The following is a 19,809-nucleotide window of genomic DNA, read 5'->3' as shown; positions in this document are numbered from 1 at the left end:
CTGCCGTCTTCTCCACGCAAATGACCAGGACGGCACTTGCGAACAAGAAGGCCATATGGGCCCTGGTGGCACAGCGGGTAAGTGCGGTGGGGACCGCACCCCGCAACCCACAGCAATGCAGAAAGCGATGGGACGACCTGCGGATACGCGTCCGTAGCATACTTTCTGCCAACCGCAACATTGCCACAGCCACCGGGGGAGGATCGGAATCACCCATCAAGTTGACCCCCTGGGAAGAAATCTGTGCCTCCACCATTGGAATGGAGAGCATAGAGGGAGTCGGAGGGATGGAGAAAGGAGTGCAGACATCCGAAGAATCAGGTAGGTGTCCCAAATAAAACAATGCCAAAACCACAATGTCCAATCATGTGAAGTACCACGTGCCCACATAGTGCAACAGTAACACATGTCCAGGAGAACGTCCACACACATTGGCCTGATAGCGCACTTTAAAACTCACAATAAATACATAAATAATTAAAAACCCCAAAAACACCCACTACACGTGCAGCAGGCACACCCTAACTGCAGGCTGCCAAACAACTGCACCCTCACTCCACACACAAATGAAAGCACCTCCAAGGCCCCGACCCAAATCACCCTCAGGTACCACCCCAATGCATGTGATACATTGCCATTCCAATTCCCACAGACCCATTAATAACGCTCGCCCTCCTTTACTCCACCACAGGGTCCGATCCAAACGACGAGCTCCAGGACACCCCTACCAGCACACCTGCAAAGAGGGCCAAGACCAACGGCCAAAGACCCTCCACCTCAGCTGCACGCATCAAGACACGGCAGCAGCACAAATCAGGTGGCAGCACAGAGGAGGGAACATCAACAGGCACCCCAGCAGCCAGCATGCCCACAACAGCAGCACCACAGGTCCCCCCAATAGATGCCACAGAAGGCACTGCCTCTGGTGGCAGCAGCACCATAGGTGACACCCCATTAATGGCAGCATGCTCCGACACAGAAGACGGGGATGTCGAAGTCAGATCCATCCATGACCTGTCCCAATCCCCCTGTCTGTCCCATCCCGTACACCATGAGGATACCACGCAGGGGCACCCACAAGACGACGACTGGCCATCCCCCACAAGCCCTGTGGCAGGGCAACATGAGGCGAACAGCCACTCTGTGACACCACCGCAAATGGCCATGGCCCAGCAGAGGCAACAGTCCCTCGACCAGTTAATCGTGCAACAGCAGCAACTGGCCACGCTCCTCAAGGACCATGCCGATGAATGTGGAGGCACTAAGGCAGACATAGAAACATCAACTGAGACACTTAGGGCAGAAATGGAGAGAAGTACAGAGACACTAAGGGCACAAATGGAGAGTAGCACCGAGTGCCTGAGAGTCCAAATGGAGAGTAGCACCGAGAGCCTGAGAGTCCAAATGGAGAGTAGCACCGAGAGCCTGAGTGTCCAAATGGAGAGAAGCACCGAGAGCCTGAGGGGGGAACTGCATGCGACGTCCAAAGACGTATGTGCCGAACTTGCCGCAGTGCGCCGTGTGCTCACTGAGCTCTCACAAACCCTTAGGGACATGCATGGACGTGAGCAGGCAGAGACATCATCCGTTGCAAGTTCCGTCCAGGGCAGCCCCCAACGTAGATCTGGGAGGAACCTGCGCTCCACAGGCAGGGGTGCCCCTGATACCCGCAGAGGGGGCTTGCAATAGCGACTGCCCACTGACAATGAGCATCTTTGGACACTGGTGTTCGGGGGGGAGGTAGGAGGGTGGAGGGGGTGTGTTGGGCTCACTTGGGTGGCGGGTCGATAGGGTGTTCAACATGATATCACATATGCCATAAACAATGCACGATCAACCAATGAGATGTGTGGACAATGATCTTTGTGTACTAGGCCATCATAGGCGTACAGTCCATATTGTGCATGTACCAGACACACACAGTGCCACGAGTCCCGTGTCCATGTATCAGCCACCAGGCGTGAGTGCTAGAAGCATGCATCAATGAGATGCTGACGAATGTCACGGCCCTCCTGTGCCTCGCGGACTCCTTGAGGTGCTGCCACATCCCCACCCTCATCATGACCATCTTCAGGTGCTTGCAGTTCTGCGTCAGGGGGCATGGGCACATTTCTACGTACGCACATGTTGTGTAGCATGACACATGCCATCACCATCTTTGCAACCTTCTCATGGCGGTACAGGAGTGCCCCGCCAGACCTGCTGAGGCACCGGAAACGAGTCTTCAGTAGGCCGAATGCCTGTTCAATGACTACACGGGTACGTGAGTGGGCATGGTTGTAGTCCTCCTCATGCTGGTCCCGTGGGTTCCGGACTGGTGTGAGGAGCCATCTCTTCAGTGGATATCCAGCATCACCTGTATGTGGACGATAAACTAATTATGTGGAATGCCATTGCTACGTACGCACCCCCCCCCCTTCCTGCCAGGTCATTGCCGCATCACATACCCCACATCATCATGCATGAAATGAGACTCACCGAGTAGCCAGGATCTGTACCCTGCGTGTTGCTCCATGTAGCGTGGTATTGTTGAGTTCCTCAAGACCATAGAATCATGGGTTGATCCAGGGAATCGGGCACAACAATGTGTAATGATCCTGTTGGAGTCACACACCATTTGTACATTCAGAGAATGAAATTGTTTTCGGTTGCGGTACTGGGCCTCCATGGCATGTGGGACGACCAATTCCACATGGGTGCAGTCGATGGCACCAAGGCAACCCGGTATGCCGCCAAGTGCATGGAATCCCACTTTTGTGTTGGTAATTTCCTGCTCCGAGCGTGGTAGAGAGATGAAGTCGTCTGCGTGCTGCAGGAGGGCATCGAGCACTTAGAACCGTCCGTGAGAACAGTGGCTGAGAAATGCCATGCAACTGTCCGACTGTGTGCTGGTAGGTGCCTGTGGCCAGGAAGTGGAGTACAGACACCACCTTCAGTAGGGGTGGGATGGCGGTTGGGCTATCTATCATGCTGACAAGGTCAGCCTGTGTCATGTCCACAATGGCGGCTATGGTGTCCCGGTCCAAACGGTAGAGGGTGTGGATCTGCTCATCAGTGAGGTTGAACGGATGTGCTCGGAGGCGTGGGATTGCGGGCTGCCTGCGTGGTGGTAGTGGCTGTGCTGGCGGCCCTTGCTGGCCCTGCCTTGCCCTCCTCCTCCTCCTGCGTCTCCTCCGTGCGGCCGGTTGTAGTTGGTGTTCGTCTTCTTCTTGGAGTTGGAGTACTTGCAGTGCTATCAGGTCCCCCAGGGCCAACATCGCGAGTCCTGCCGGTAGCATTTCGGAGTGGGTGTGGTTGTGGGAGGAGACTGGGTGTGCAATTTATGTGTTTTCAGGCTGTATGGCCTCCACCTGTGGTGATTCATTCCACCTGTGCAAGCTGCTCTCCCCTTTGGCCGAGCACGTCCCGCACACAACGCTGCAATTCGAGGAATGGCATCTTGCTATTGCAATCATGTATTTGTACCCGATGGCCGTGTAACATTGGTTGATATGTTCATTCGACTATGGTCCCATTGTTTCACATACAATCTTTGCAGTCGCGAACAGACTTGTGAAGGGTCAGTGGAACGTAGTACTCGAGTAACGGTGGACCCTCATGCATCACTGTACCGAGTTGCAACGACGGCCGGGGCGTCCCATTTGTGAGTGAAGGCAGTTGCCATTTTCACACACAGCCGCACTAGATGGTTTAATTTGTGATTTCAAGCGGCCACAGATGCCTTTTCGACGTGATGTTGCAAATGAGGAATTCGAAGGGCGGCGCTTTCGGTTATCAGCTAGCGGCGAGGAGATGCCCACAGGTCTGACTGCAAATATAACGTTCTATTGTTCAATGTCCTTGGGACAGGGGCCATGGCGAGGATGCATGATTGATTTGAATAGTTTGGGATGCGCAATAGCGAAGTGGACGATGAGGCCGGACGTTCCCAAATACATGTTACTTCACAACACTGGAATTACGGGCTGGGGCACAGTGGATTTTGCAGGCTGCATAACGCACAGACTCAATGGAATTCTCACATGTTATGTGAGTATGGAAACAGGCGTTTTCATTACGGGATGAGGGAATGATGAATGGATGCATGGGCAGATGATTTGATACAGTGTTTGCCATGTACAGGGCTTCTTGGAATCTGTCCGCCTCCCCTGCGCTATGTGATGCAGGGCTGCCATAGTGGGACCATCGTCTATCTGGCCTTGTTGAGCCCTCCCTGTCTCGACGCGCCCTCAGACACTTGTGTCCATGCACGTTACCAATCCCATCTGATGGATTCTGTTTTCACAGACGCATGCACAGGTACACTCGTTTGTGATGGTGTTTACACCTCGATATAGATAGTTATGAGTCACAAGTGGTTTTGGGGTGGTGGTGATCCTTTGGAGTGGGCTAGCATGCATATGGCTGTGGATTTAGTGTGATCATTGAAGTGAGTTGTTCGAATGTAGTTCTGATGGCCATTCTGTTCTTTTTCTTTTCTTTTGGTTGACAGGTATCTCCTCCCCTTTTGCCACTGCCATCTGTATGCCACTCCTGCAGATGGCTTTTACTCCCGACACCTGCTGCTTCGTGTTAATCAGTGGAGCAGCATTACGATCTTATGGGACGATCGCCAATGGGCCACATGCCCTTACGCAGTACTAGTGGCTCGGAGCAACATTTCGGCCTTTCAGCTGGACTAGTGCCTCCCCATTGGGACGGCCCTGCGGTTCTGTGCGCTTCCATGTTGCCTTTTCGTACGAGAATGTGGCTCTGTGTACCATGAAGGAACAGGGCGTCACACAAGAAGTAGCTGGTCATTTCTTGCGGATGCAGCCCACAATGGTGAAATGTGTTTTGGAGTTCATGGCCTAATGGCTGTATGGGCTTGGTGAATTTGTTGTGCATTAAATTTCTATTCTGATATGGGCCGTGTAGCGTTCTTCTTTGCAAGTGATGTGGCATATTCCTATTTGGGGAGCGATGTATTGTGAGGAGATCTGCATTGGGTTCCAGCTTCGGAGTATAGTTGCGTGGTACTGTGCTGGGCGCGTTTGCCTACGAAGCCCAGTGAGGTCAGGGATGAGGGCTGCCAATATGACTGTTTGAATGATGTCATGCTCAGGGGCGGGGGATTAGGTTTTGTGTAACAGATGCCGGTCAGCCAGGTGGACTGGTGGAATGATGTGATTTTCGGAATATTGCTGGTCACAGGTGCCTGTGTTTGCGTGCGTTTCTTGGTGGGGGACTGTGGTCATGTCCATTGGAATGGCTTCTGTATTCGTGCCATCTGTGCCCTGCGGCTCCCATTGGCCCCTCTTGGGATTCTTTTGTTCGTTGGCATGCATGGGTGACTTGTACATTTCACTGGTTGCATTGTGACTTCATTGCACCTACGGGGAGTTGTACTATGTGGCCAGGGAGCGGTGTACAGGCACTCAGTGGGGCCGTTTACGGTTGATTCGCGATGCCGTACTTCTCACCATGGCGGAATGGTACTTTCCGCCGTGCTTGATGGCGTTAGGTACATGTCCGCTAGGGTCGGAATTCGCGTACCCTTGCGCCATGGTGGTATTTACGGTTTGGCATGGCGCGCGCGCGCGTACTTGGTGCAGTTAGCGTTGGCGTTCACTACGGTGTCGCTAATGGCATCGTACTTTGCGGTGACGGGTCATAGTCGCACCGAGCGCTATTCGATGGCGGTATTGCATTTCCGCCATCGTTTTTCGATTTCCGCCAGGGTCGTAATGAGGGCCAATGTGATTAGTAAACGCATCTCCGTGAACATAGCCGGGACTCACGAAGAAAGCAGGATTTCACACCAGGCTGCAGCCCCTTTCGTCTTTAAGGCAGTGACGGATTTAGCAATCTCAAACGTTTTAACCGACCTTCTGTAAAGGGGAAATGTGCCCAGCCTTAGTAGTCAAAATCTGTGCGCTGCAGTTGATACCACTTATTACAAAATGTGTGAACTGCTCATTTTGGGATAACAACGTTCCAGTCGCAACCAAGCATGCTTGGATTTCTCCATTACTAAAAAAACCCTACCTGGATCCGGCTCAACCTCAGAACTGTTGCCCTATATCTAACACACCTTTTCTGTTAAAAACCTTAGGTAAGGTGGCGTATATTCAGATACAGGATTTCTTGGACACATAACATACTAGGGCACAAGCAATCGGGCTTCAGGCGAACGCATAGTGCATGGCTCAAGGCCAACATTCTGCACTGGTTCGATAAACGGATCACAGTACTTTTGATGCTCCTGGATCTTTCCTCTGCATTTGACCTGGTGGACCATTCGATACTTGTCCCCAGATTGCACAAGTGGGCCTCTTTTTCATCCGAGACTGCGGAGTGGATTCACTTTTTTCTCTCCGACTGTAAAGCCAACGTTTTCTGCAATGACGCCATGGCAGATTCATGTCTGGAGTACCACAGGGACCATGTGTCTCACCTACACTGTTGGATACAATCCGGTTGATTGAGCTGTCGGAAGCAAAGGGGGTGGTTTTTGCAAACTACGCTGATGACACGCAGTGTCTCATTCCCCTCTCGGGTGATCAATGTAATGACTCCATCACTATTAACACAATCTACAATCTGATTGAGTCTTGAATGGTGGAAAACGCCCGTGCACTTAAAAGTGCACAATTTAAAGACAGAGCTCATGATTGCGGGCACCGCTCCCCAGCTTTGGAAGCTTGGCTATGAATACCCGTTTTTCCAGCTCACAGTCTGTGCCATTTCCACATTGCCCAAAGTTAAAACCATGGGTGTCATACTGCATCAGGAGCTGAATATGAAATTGCATATTAATAGTATGGTCTCAAGCTCACCACATTACCTGGAACTCCTCACGCAACTTAGTCCCTTTCTTAATGCATCCAACTAAGCCGGCATCGCCAGAGCAATTATTCGGGCATGTCTGGATTACTGTGCAAGCCTCCTCCAGGGAATCGGCAAATGCAAAATGGTTTGCCTGCAGCTGATTCAGAAGAACCCAGTACGCATTGTTGAGGGCCTGCAGAGATCCGATCATGTCTCATTCCCAAGGAGGGCTCTGCATTGGCTGCCGGTTGAGAGTAGAGTTAACTTTCTTATGCTCTGCATCACTTACATATGTCTTTATGGCATGGGCCCCAGCTACTTGGTTAGTAGACTGGCTTGGCTGCCAGTTTGGAGAGTCCTCCCATCAAATAATTCTCATCTATTGCAAATCCATAAATCTAAACTTTAGATAGTTACGCAGGGATCCTTTCCTTACTCTGCTTCCAGATGTTGAAACTCCCTGCCCCCAGATTTGTGAGCTTGCTCCAGCTTTGTGACTTTCAAATGGGTTCTTAAAATTGTCTCTTTCACTAACTTGATAGGATGACACTTGTTTTTTTGGATTTAGCCTCTTTCCCTGTTTGGTCTTTTTGTACTATCGCCTTGTCTGTTTTTTGTCTCCATGCTACCCTGCCTACATGGTCTCGTCTACGCGCTTTACAAATAAAATAAATAAATAAAATAAATAAAAACAGATGGGGCAATGCAAGAGGGACACTCATTAGGGCAATGATATTGGAACCAGGTCAGCAGAGCGGCTGTGCACCACTGTAATCTGGCTGACCTTCAGAAGTGGCACAATTACCTGAAGGGCCGTGTCCAGAGTAAGGTGTCAGAACATTGCTGGTAGCTCCCTGCTATAGGAGATGTATTACAGGCTGTGGGAGGAGTTTGCCCTCCACACCATTGACCTAAGGTGTCTGAAGGGAGTCTGAGGTTTTGCTATGGAAGGAAGAGATGATCTCCATTTCATTGAAACACTAGGAGTATTTGCCAGTGATGTTGGATTATCACGCAGCTGTTCAATGTGACCCATTTACACCCTGCTTTTTGCAGCTGTGAGGCAAGATGAAGCTCCAAAGCAGGACCCAAAGGGGGACACCTAAAAATGATGACGTTCCGGGATCTCTAGTTGATGTTCTTGCATCAGAAGTATGGCCTCCAAAGCCTCCATTTCTTAGCCTGCACTATTTCCACCCACATTGATCCATGTGTCACCATTATAACTGTAGATCCTCCGCGCTACAGAGGGTGAAGCTAGTTGATGATCTGCTAGTGTTCACCACAAGTGGACACAATCAAGTATGCTATGTTATGTTATTGGCCATTTGTATAGCGCCTTTTTTATCTATCATTGGTATGATCTCAAATTGCTATTGTGGATTGCTTTGAAGGCCTGGAATGGACAGTTCCCTGAATGGAAACAATCCTCCGGTGATGCCCCTCTTCCATCAGAGTTTCTGCCAGCCTCACACATGGCCACAATGATAGTGAGTTGAAGTCCGCCTTTTTGGATGATCGATGATGGTGCATAAAATGGGGCACCATTATGAGTAGCCATTGTTCACCCTCTGACCAAACCCAAGTGGAAAGCAACTTGGTCCTGAGGCCAGACCCCTTGGACTAAAATCACCGGGATGAAATACATGCAGTTCACGTAAGTACCACGCTAGTAGGTCACTACTGTTGGTGATTTAATACCAGTGGCAAAAATGCCACAGATAGAATTGGCTTAAACAGCCTTTGCAAGGGTTGGCTTCCCAAGGGTTAAGAAAGTGTAAGACTGTCTGTGTAAGTAAGGGAGTGGTAGGTGCAATGATGCACCCAGTTCTCGAAAAGGGGGGAAAGCTACCAAGGGTTTTAATTACATTGGAAAAGCTGCATTATCACATAGAATTGGTCACACCAGTAGAGCTCCAACAAGCCACACAGCTCCATGGCAACATGTAACAAGAGGAATGTGACAATACTTCCTTTCATTCTGGCGTCTTTTGACACTGCTCTGTCCCTGGCTTTCAGAAGTAATGTATATGAGCCATCTGACAAGAAGAAGGGATGAGCGCCCCATGTTGGCCCAGGAACCTGCCAGCCATTTCAATGTAGTCAAGCAATATGTATCAGAAAGAGCAGTGACTGAGAATGGCTCACCTTTTTTGTAATGATAAAATGCTGAGCCAAGAAATGGAAATAGATAAATCAGGTAGAGAGTGGCCTAGTTTTGAAGCTGAATCATGTCAAGCTGTAATAGGTGTATGTTTAGCAAGGTCCAAAAAACAAAGAAAATATGTGTCCAATGTTTTGAGACACACCGAATTTGAGTTCCTGAACACACGAGAGTGGAGGAACAAATCCCCTACGCTATCTCCCAGCATGCTAGGGCTTAACTACAAAAGCCCCAATTACTGGTGCACCCCCTTACATGGGCTTGTGAGTGGGTCCCTCTGACACAATGACTTCCACTCTGCTGGAGTATAAGGAGGAGGAGTGGCTAAACTGCCTACTCAACCCTCACACTACAACAAACCAAAAGTGCCCTAATCATAAAGCTAAACCAGGCACAGCCAAAACATATACCATCTTTGAAAGACAGAGACATGCAAAAAAAATTGTTGCAGCCCTCTGGGTTTTGAGTAGGAAGGAAAGTCAGGCAAGGGATATAAAAGGATGTAAAAATGATATGACTTCAGTGGAAAAAGGTGCATCAGGGACTTATCAATCTCTAGGGCCCCAAAATGTGGACCAGTGGAGACAAGCTCAGTTCAAGGTACCTTAATCCAATCTTTAGCTGTTCAACAGCCTCGAACCAGTCTTTGAGCTGTCCCGCAGTTTGGGTCGAACCAGGTTCCAAGCTAGTATCTGGTTGAATCAAAATGGGAGCTTGTGCAGTCGAGTGCCCGCATTCGGGTTGTGCAGTTTGGATGGCTCATCAGGGTCTGATCGAGTCAGTTTGGGAGATTGCAGGTTTAAGCCGGTGTGTGATGCGATGATCCACCCGTTCCAGTCAAGGTCTGTCGGTTCGATACAGGAACCTTGGTGATCCGATGCTGGGGTCTATGAGATGGCCACTTGAGTTTTTCCAAACTGGTGAGCAGGTTGTTCGAGACGATGTGCTTCTCTTTCCACGATACAATGGTGGGCCATTTTGGTGGATGCAAAACAGTGGTCAATCAAAGGTTCATTGAAGTGCCAAAAGCACCACAGACAAGTCCCTCTGGTAAAGTGCATTTACATGGTTCAAAATTCAGTTGAACCGGTTCAATGTGGTGGAACAGAGATACTTTCTGATCTGGTGCTTCAGATGCTGTGAGACTCACTGCAGCAGCTCTAGGATAGGGTGTATCCTTTCTGTTTCAGCTCATCCATGCTAGGGAGGTTTCAGATAGATTGCCAGATCCTCTTCCGCAGCATCCATCACCCAAATGTGCCCTGGGACTAGAAGAAAGAGCATAGCTTGCCTCTGACTTAGAATCCTCCTTCTTTATCTCAGTGGCTGAGGACTTTGGAAAGATCAACTCTCCCAAAAGAGATCCAAATGAATTCTTCTTTATGTCCTAGATGGTCCAAAAGTGAATCAATGAAGCAGTGGGACATCCCCCCTTTTATAGGGAAATGTCTACAGGTTATTGGACAAAAGGAAACCTACTTTAAGGGATCCATTCCCTGTCCTTGTTGCAAGTAGTCTTTGCCTTCATGTGTCATTCCCACAGTGTTTTTTGCTGAAGGATGTGGAGGAGACAGGAAGACATGAGTGGTTCAGAGAGAAACAATATGGTGCAACTTTTCTCTTTTGCTACTCTAACCCTGCCGCCTTCTCAGACCCATAGTATCAAGGCCCTTTGATATGCAGAACCCTATTGTGATGCTAGTCCTTTTGGTCAGGAAGTGTACTTTGATTTTTGTTTCCCGGTGCTGCTCCTGCTGAGGGGCTGTCTTGCTGAAGAGAGGTGTTACCCAACCTCACAAAGGATAAAAAGAGAGGCAATTCCCAATGGCTCCAACCAGCCTAAGGGGGATACACAGTGCCTATCCATGGCTGGCCTGGGCTCACAGGGCTGACATATGTATGATTCCAATCTGGTGTAGCTTTAACAATTAAAATACTAGCCAAGCACCATAACTCAGGTATGGCATTTACAACTTCCACCAGGATAGTAACTCTCATATTTAGATGTTTTTTGGAGCAGAAGTGCAGGTTTAAATGCAGTGTCTTTTTTTTAAAGTGACTTTGGTTTCATCACAGCTTTCAAGGGAGCCCCTGTGACCTCTGAACCTGCTCTGTGCCACTGGAAGGTAGGTGCTGCAGATTAAGATACTGATGCAGCAGAGCACAGGTGTATATTATGACTTTGGCAGGGAGTTTGCTGAAAGTGGAATCTGATTATCAGGCCCCCCTTTCTGAGATAGAAATTCCCTCATTGTTTTATTATTAATATAAATTTAAAAAGCCAGGGTTTGTACAAGTTGTCAACAATTCACAGCCCCTAATTTGTATTGCCTGTCCTCAGATCACTCCATCATCCACTACCATCCACTACCATTTGTGCATGGACTTTTTAGGCATATGGAGATAAATTGCACTAATTTCCCTTCCTTCTACCCATGCATATGTGGTTGTCTCTTGATTGAGCACTGCCATTATCTGCAAGGAGACTTCCTTGCATAACCCTTTTGTGTTCCAGCTGCAATTTGAGCATAAGGTTTGTTCAGGAGTGTAATGAATCATCAGTAGCTAAGGTTTTGTGAATTGGATACACAATATTTAAGCAACAGATTTCCGGGTGAAAAAAAAGCAAAGCAAAAAGAACATTGTGTTTCAGCCCCACCCAGTAAACATGAACAGATCTTGATAGAGCAAACAGCAATCTCTACATTCATTCAGAAGACAATATTTATAAAATTAGATATTAAAACATTTATTTTTCATGCATCAGAGCTTTGATTCTTCTTGGTAAATTATATTCCCTCTTAAAAGCATCTTTGAAGTGTGAGGATTACCCGTTAGGCTGTTTCTAGAAACATATTAGTATCGTTAAAGATATATTGTGTTTCATGAGATCTATTTCATACTCTGATGACCTTTTACCTTCTTATCTCATCAGATCCATTCCAGATATCATCTCTCTTTCATGGTATAGCTTGATAAATTCCTCATTTAGTCAAGATTTTTCCCAAAAACTTAAAAACTTGACAAATGCTTCCATGTTAAGAAACCGGGGCTTGACACAATGATTAAAGACTGTGATCACAGTCTTGCCATATAATGGACACATTTCAGATGTACGTGCAATAGATCAACTGGCCCATCACCAAATATTTCATGACATACTTTGGCATATCAGTATGTAGTCCTTTCCTGGTGTAGCAGTTAGACAGATACCCTGTAGGTGGTGACCGATGCTTCACATGTGCCCGACACCAACAGGCCTCTTTATTTGTGAATCAGATTCTCCCAATAGCGTATGATTCCTTAGACCATGAAATTCTTTTAAATATCACAACCCTTCAGATTGGTTTGGCTGTCTCTGTCCTTGCATGGTTTGCTGTCTTTCAGCACAAACATTCTCAGTTTGTGCCAGTTGAACTCTGTCCGGCCGGGGACTGGCTTCTGCATTATGGAGTTCCTCAGGGGTCTACCTTGTCACCCATGTTGGTTAACATAAAATGGAGTCTGTGACAAATCGGGTATATGAGTCAGGTCTTCAGGTATATCAAAATTATGTTAACGCACTGATCTATTTTAGGGTGTCATCTTCAGCAGAGGTCCTCCACTTGCAGGACTGTCTTAGTGTTATATGAATGTCCTTTTTCTTCAAAGATTTATCTTGCAATGACTGAGTTTCTTTTGGTTTCTTCTCCCTCTTTTTCCTTTAAGCTTCCTCAAGAGATGTATGCTACACCAGCATACCACTCTGTGTGGTATTTATGCTGCTCTGCGTGTTTCACCTCCGGCATGCACATGCCAACTACTGCTGCGTATTCTCACCAGCAGTTTTGCTCAATAGAGAATCTTGTAATTTTCACAAAAAGGCAAGCGTGTTCACCTGTGTCAATTTCCATTTCTGAAATGCCTGCATGGACCATTACGTGCAAGCAAGGAAATCTTTACCTGTATAACATTGCAAACATTTATCATAAATACATTCAGTCTTGTGGAGACAGAGAGAAGGTTTTGAAATTAAATATTGCAGAGTGTATACTTTTGCCTGCAGTTGTGCTTATAGTTTCCAAATTGATTCACAGTGGGCAGTGAAGTGTAAACTTTGTCACACTCAGATAAAGGTGCATAAAGTAATGCTGTATAAGATCCAAGGAGGAGTAGCTTGTAGTCCCTCTCTTTGCTTACAAAAATATCCAAGGAGTAGTAGCTTTTAGTCCCCCTCTTTGCTTTCAAAAAGATCCAAGGAGGAGTAGCTTGCAGTCCCCCACTTTGCTTACAATAAGATCCAAGGAGGAGTAGCTTGTAGTCTCCCTCTTTGCAAACAAAAAGATCAAAGGAGGAGCTTGTAGTCCCCCCTCTTTGCTTACAAAAAGATCCAAGGAGAAGTAGCTTGTAGTCCCCCTCGTTGCTTTCAAAAACATCCAAGGAGGAGTAGCTTGTAGTCCCCCTCTTTCCTCACTAAAAGATCCAGGGAGGAGCTCGTAGTCCCCCCTCTTTGCTTACAAAAAGATCCAAGGAGGAGCTTGTAGTCCCCCCTCTTTGCTCACAAAAAAATCCAAGGAGGAGTAGCTTGTAGTCCCCCTCGTTGCTTTCAAAAAGATCCAAGGAGGAGGAGCTTGTAGTCCCCCCTCTTTGCTCACAAAAACATCCAAGGAGGAGTAGCTTGTAGTCCCCCTCTTTGCAAACAAAAAGATCCAATTAGGAGTAGCTTGTAGTCCCCCTCTTTTCTTTCAAATCCAGGAAAAGTATGGATGATACTTTTGTCTCAAATACCTTTAAAACACATTTTGCTCTGTATTTTTTAATAGAATTGGACTGGACCACTTATTCATGCTCAGCGGTCTAAGTAGTGAATGGAGGATAGCACAGGGGAAACGTGTTGGTCTTCGAAGCAAGATCACACAGAGCAACAGAGGTTCGAATCCCAGATCTGTGTTTAGAAACCAAACTCAGGTATGGTATTAGACACATTATAAAGAAAAAACTAGTTCTGGAAATCTGGTGGGTCCAGTTGGCACTGACTGCAAAAGGAAATCGCAAGTATTCCTGGAATAGACTGTCCCTTGTCCAGTTTGTTGATCTGTTGAAAGATGAGTGAATCCTGGTGAATCCTGATCTGACCTTTTCAAGAGGGATGGTAAGTTTATCCGCTTTGATGAATCCACTCTGCTAGATGCCCATGCGTGCACTGAAAGATCCAGTAGAGGCGTGCTGCCTGCATGAAGGAGTGGGTCGACTCCTCTCAGCTCATGGGGGGCGGGTGGGGTGTAATGGTCATTGAACCCACTTCCCAGTTCAAGAAAGTGGGAAAGGGTAAATTGTAAGCAAAGCATCTCGGTGGACAGCAGTGTTATGCAAAGTAATGAAGCATTGTGCAAATGTACACCGGAAATACGGGAGGGTTTGGGGGATCTGCAGAGGTAACACATTTGAGGAACACTCTGATGTGTCCTATGTTATTAACTACCACCAGGTCCATCTGGTCGCAGGAAAGCAAGCCGCTGCGGTCAGCTGGGATCCTTAGCCGCTCTGAAGTATGCTGTGGTCGGGCTCTACTTGCTTGTCTTTCTAATCCTTGTTGGGGTCTTCATCCTTGCAGGTAAGGCAAATATTGAACATTTAAAAGGACTTGTCTTCTACTTGCATAGGGTTGTGGTGTCCTTATGTGTGTACTGTACATCATTATGCTGTGGTATTTCATTCAGGTTTGGAAAGAGAATAAGATCAGCTGAGCTTTGACAAGTCCAGTACATAACAAGAAGACTATTTGCTATCTTGTGCTATGGTATGGTGTCCTGTAAAGCACATCTGTGACCCATTGGGTATCCTGGCACTAAAAAGAAAAGCAAGAGCAGTGTATTGAGAAGTGGCATCTCATGAACAATCGTCCATCCCAGACTACCTGATGCCAGGCCCTTTATTGGAAACAGGGACACTTGCTTTGTGTAGCCCACAGCATCAGTGGGGCACTATTCCAAAGTTCTGGTGCTGCCACTTAAACAGCCCAGCCACCCATTGCACTTTTCTTGAAATGAGGGACCATCAGAGGTAATCTATCCACCGATGCAGTCCTCGCAACGGTCTGTACTTATGAAGCCTTTCCTGAAGGCATTTAGCGCCTGTTTCATAATAGGTCGTGTGAACCAGGCATAGGGTCTTAAAATTAATTCTGGCCTCCACTGGGAGCCAGTGCAATTTTTTTTAATAGTCGGGAGAAATGAGTCCCTCTAGATTAATTGGTTGCAAGCCTTACTTCTGAATTTTGCAGGACCAGCAAACGCCTGATATGGTATTTTGGCACTGCTAGCAATGCAGCATTACAATACTCTGTTGTCCACCAAATAGTTGCTGAAATAGCTGGGGCCCAAAGCTCCTGCGGTAGGACAGGAAGAACCTTCCGCGCCATTTTCAATTTCAGATGAGCCCCGCTGCATCTAGCGCTCACCTGAAGTGTCGGGGTCAGAGATTACATGATTGGTGTACCTACATTTTTACAGATGCAACCGGCGAGGGGAGGGGGCCGACTGTTAACAGCCAACAGTCCATGTTCCAGAGGCTTTTCTTGACCGGGGGACCAATGACCAAACTTCGGCCTTGTCCCTGTTTAACTTGAGACAATTCTGGTTCATCCATTTGCCAGTTGAAAAAAGACATTTGTTAATATCTGCAGAAATTGAAATGGCTGTCTCCTGGCTTTCCAGCAGAGGAGGACAGATAGGGTTGGGCCTGAAGTGTTCCCGTGACACTCAGGAGAAGGCCTTGATCTAATAGATGGGGAAGAGAGTGTCTCATAAGGCTCTCTATAAACCAGGTGGAAAGCCTCCCAGAGGCCATGGATCACTGCATGTCTCTCCAGATGCCCGTCAGTGGCGTGAAAGGCAGGCAGTCCACTAATGGACCTGTAGCATAGCGATTAGTACACGTTCCACCTAAGATGTTCCCACGCCGATCCCACAAAGAGCAGTGGGAAAAATGTGGTCTGTGGAGTCCAAACAAATTCAGGGTGATCCTAGATGTCTCATCTGGGTTGCTCTTGAGATGGACTCACTCATCATGATGGGTTTTAGTGGAGGGTAAAAGAAAGCCTTCCATAGCCCTCACAAATTCTTGCTTATAGATGTTTTACCCAATAAAAGCATCAAGCAAATCTGCTTTTTTTCTCATACAGTTGAATTGTTTAAGAAATCGTTGCTAGCGGTTGGTGAATTATTCCAGTCTCCATGAATTATCTACCATCAAACCAAGTGTGCCTCTATAGCTGACAGTGCATTCAAGGCAAGGACAAGAGCAGGCAGCATGAACCTCATCCAAGAAGGTCTCACGCAACACCCAGATGATGTATTCCAATTTGATGTTGCCAACCTTTGGTGGGACTCTGCTAGATGCCTATGCGTGTAATGAAATATCTAGGAGAACTGTGCTGCCTGCATAAGGCAGTGAGAAAACTCCTTTGAGCTCATGAAGGTTGGTGGGGGGGTGTAATGGTCATAGCACCTTTGGAAAGAAGGAGGGAGTGACCAATGTCAGCTACAATGACCAAGTAAACACTCATGTTCCTGGACATTTTCCCTACCAAAAGGAATACAGCAAGTTGGAGAACTTGAGCAATGATCTCCTTGTGAGATCTATGAGAAAGATAGACCTCAGAACATCCTGATCTTACATTAGAAATGACAGACAGTGGACAACCTCCCACTGAGTACTTTTTAATAATAAAAATAAATAATAATAATAATAATAATACGAGCATTCAATATAGCTATGGACACATTTTGCTATCTATTTAAGTGATCAAAGGCCCTCTTGGGGTTGGTAGAAATGACCACAACAGCCTTAAATACCTTTCACATTCAGTATAGTAATCGGAGGTCCCATGTTGTAGGAGTAAGGGAAGACTATGTATTGTAGAATTCCAATAGATAACCTTTCGCACACTTTGTGGCAAGGGGTGGGAGTGCAAAATTGATTAAATGCACGTGAAAAGAACGGGCGTTATGAGCTCCCTGACTCCTGTCACATAAATGAAACATGCAAAATATTGGAATATAGTGTACACATAAGTGGACGGACACCCAGAAGTATAACCTTGCCTGACAACGTCCAATAACCTATTGATAGTGAAATCACCACGAACGAAAAAAAGGTGTATGGGTGTTTTATTACGTCAGAGTGTCTTGAAAAATTGATGAAACAATGAATAATAATAATAATGTATTTAATGTGTTACAGTTTAGTTAATAAACTTTACACATAACAAAAAACAATTAAACATAAAATAATTCTGAGATCAAATAATATAACAAAACATAAAATGATAACAACACAACAAAATAACAATAGATATCCACTTTATAGCAAAATAAGGAATAAGAAATAACAATCATACCTAAAACCTAAAACATGTCCAAAGTATGCCACCTTAACTAATGAGTTAACCTAAATTAAAACATTATTCAGAGTGTCAGGACATTATAATTCTCATGTCACAACAATCCGGCAAGTTCCTTGGCATAGGCAGAGTTTAACATGTAATAAGGACATAATGTTCAGATCTTCATGCCCAATATTTCCTCTATCCTAAGCCAGATGTTGTATAGGGCAATCAAGACTCGATTACTCTCTGAATGTATACAGTGGTGCCAAAATAATGAATCACCGATTGTTGCCAGATCATGAGTATACCTTCCAATATGGTGATGAATTACGTCTATCATTCTTCCACATTGTGTCAATACATGTTGAGCTGACTCCAGTGCATTGTCTATTTTACACAATCGGCAGTCTATGGGTGTTTTATTACATCAGAGTGTCGTGAAAAATTGATGAAACAATTAATAAAAGAATGCATATATTGACAGGTTCGACAAATCCTTACATACAGTTCTAATCCTTTGAGCGATGACTTTTCTACTTGATGCAGATGGAATAATAGCTTTCTCCAGTTTATTTATACCATGTTGCAAATGTTCCCAAATCACAAATAAATTCACTGAATAAGACCAGGACACGTCCATGAACATCTCAGAATTGTACTTGCTGTCTTGTAACTCATTTAGAAAGCCTACAACTGGAGCAGATCCATGCACACCTGCAGCCTCTCTAAGCTGCACTAGAGCGGACTTTTGTGAATCACATGTGCATGTGAGTAGCTCCATAAAGCTCCAGGCGTCACCAGATTTTCACCAGCTGCCTAAAAGTATCACTGGTATTTGCTTTCCTCATGTAAATTGCACCACTGCAAACCTTTGTGAACCAGGTACACTATTTTCCCATTTAGAGAAGATTGCAATACTGGACATGCAATGAGAGATGTGTTTGCGATTCTGTAGCTTAACCGACCAATTTGCCTTTGGTGGCATTTGTGTTGGATGCTCTCACGGTCTTTGATTGGGTAGAGGGCTGTTACATGTTCAACGACATTGCCTCTTAATGTGTGCAAACTAGTTTTGTTAAATGTCTTGTTAAACGGTATCAGGGAACCATGTTCTGATCAGTTCATTCATCTAACATGCTTTCTTGCATTCTGACTCCTTCAATGAGGGAGGGCCATGGCTTTGGCTTTGTCTTGTCTCAATGGGATCCACTTGCAAAATGTCCGTATGTGTTGATGAGCCCTCCTCCGCCCCACCACCACCATTAGTGGGTAGGCAACAAGATCTGATACTCTTCCTCTCTATGAGACTGTTTTCCATGAGCCTGTGTATGACTCAAACTCTCTCTACATTTACATCTGCTCCAATGGTAAATGTGTCCCTTGTTGAAAGCAACACCAGAACAACTTCCTTAGTATCATTCAAACAAGGGGTCAGAAGAACAGCAAGGACACATCTTTCCAGTGTTGCTTTCTTATGGAAGTACAGAACAGTTACAGACAGACAGGTTTATGAAAAATAGGGCTGGGATCAAGAGTCATGAACCCATTTATGAGGATGCATGTCAAGTTGTATATACATCAACAGGGTGCTCATGGGTACTACCAAATGATTCAAAGTTATTTAGAACAGCTGATTATCCTTATAACAAATAGCTTTCAGCTTCATGTCTGATTGGAATGATCATTGTAAGTGACTTGCAGATGTATAAAATGTGTATCCATCAGAACTCTATGGATAATGAGGTTATTGGATTATGTACGTTTTTAGTTCTAGCTCCAAATGGTAATAAGGACATTTATGGAGCTGGAGAACCTTTATCATTCCCATAATGGCCTGGGGCCAGATTACTGAAATTTTGCACCGGTGCAAGTGCAAAGTTGCACGGTATTAGCACTAGGGCAAAGTTTACCCTATTTTTAAAAACACTGGGACACATTTGAAAACTATTGCACCATACCAAGTGCAGTTTGACATATTAAAAGCACCATGGCAAAAATTGTCCTAGTGCAAAAAAGGTAAATGTTTGATGCATTTTTGCATCAGGGCAAAGTTTGCCCTAGTGCTAATACCATTCTGTATTAGCACTAGGGCAAACTTTGCCCTGGTGCGAAAATGCTGTAGAAATGTATCTTTTTTGCACTAAGGCAATATTTGCCCTGGTGCTTTTAATATGCCAAACTGCCCTTGTCATGGTGCAGTAGTTTTCTAGTGTGTGCCACTGTTTTTAAAAATAGGGCAAACTTTGCCCTCGTGCTAATACTGTGCAATTTTGCCCTTGCATCGGTGCAAAGTTTCTGTAATCTGGCCCCTGGTGGATATACCGAATCTTTGAGAATATGAGGATGATATGTGATCTAGAGTACAGATGAAAAGCAACATTCTGCTAGTGTTTGCAAATATCAGAAAACTGACTCCAACTGTTCTAATCAATGCATATTTTCTACCTGCGATAATCAATTCCGTTGT

General features: G+C 46.0%; 1 protein-coding gene across 2 annotated transcripts in view; it reads left to right on the top strand.

Moving 5' to 3' along the window:
* Positions 1 to 19,809, top strand: part of SCARA5 (scavenger receptor class A member 5) — a 1,246,105-nt gene that overhangs the window by 226,020 nt on the left and 1,000,276 nt on the right. For both annotated transcript variants that reach the window (XM_069605636.1, XM_069605638.1), the window contains exon 3: positions 14,442 to 14,567. In XM_069605636.1, coding sequence (XP_069461737.1) covers positions 14,442 to 14,567 — 126 coding nt within the window. The remainder of the gene's footprint in view (positions 1 to 14,441; positions 14,568 to 19,809) is intronic.

This window comes from Ambystoma mexicanum, chromosome 4p (genome assembly GCF_040938575.1).
Source record: "Ambystoma mexicanum isolate Mex_15411 chromosome 4p, UKY_AmexF1_1, whole genome shotgun sequence".
NCBI lineage: Eukaryota > Metazoa > Chordata > Amphibia > Caudata > Ambystomatidae > Ambystoma > Ambystoma mexicanum.
This window is presented reverse-complemented; position numbering and strand designations above follow the sequence as displayed.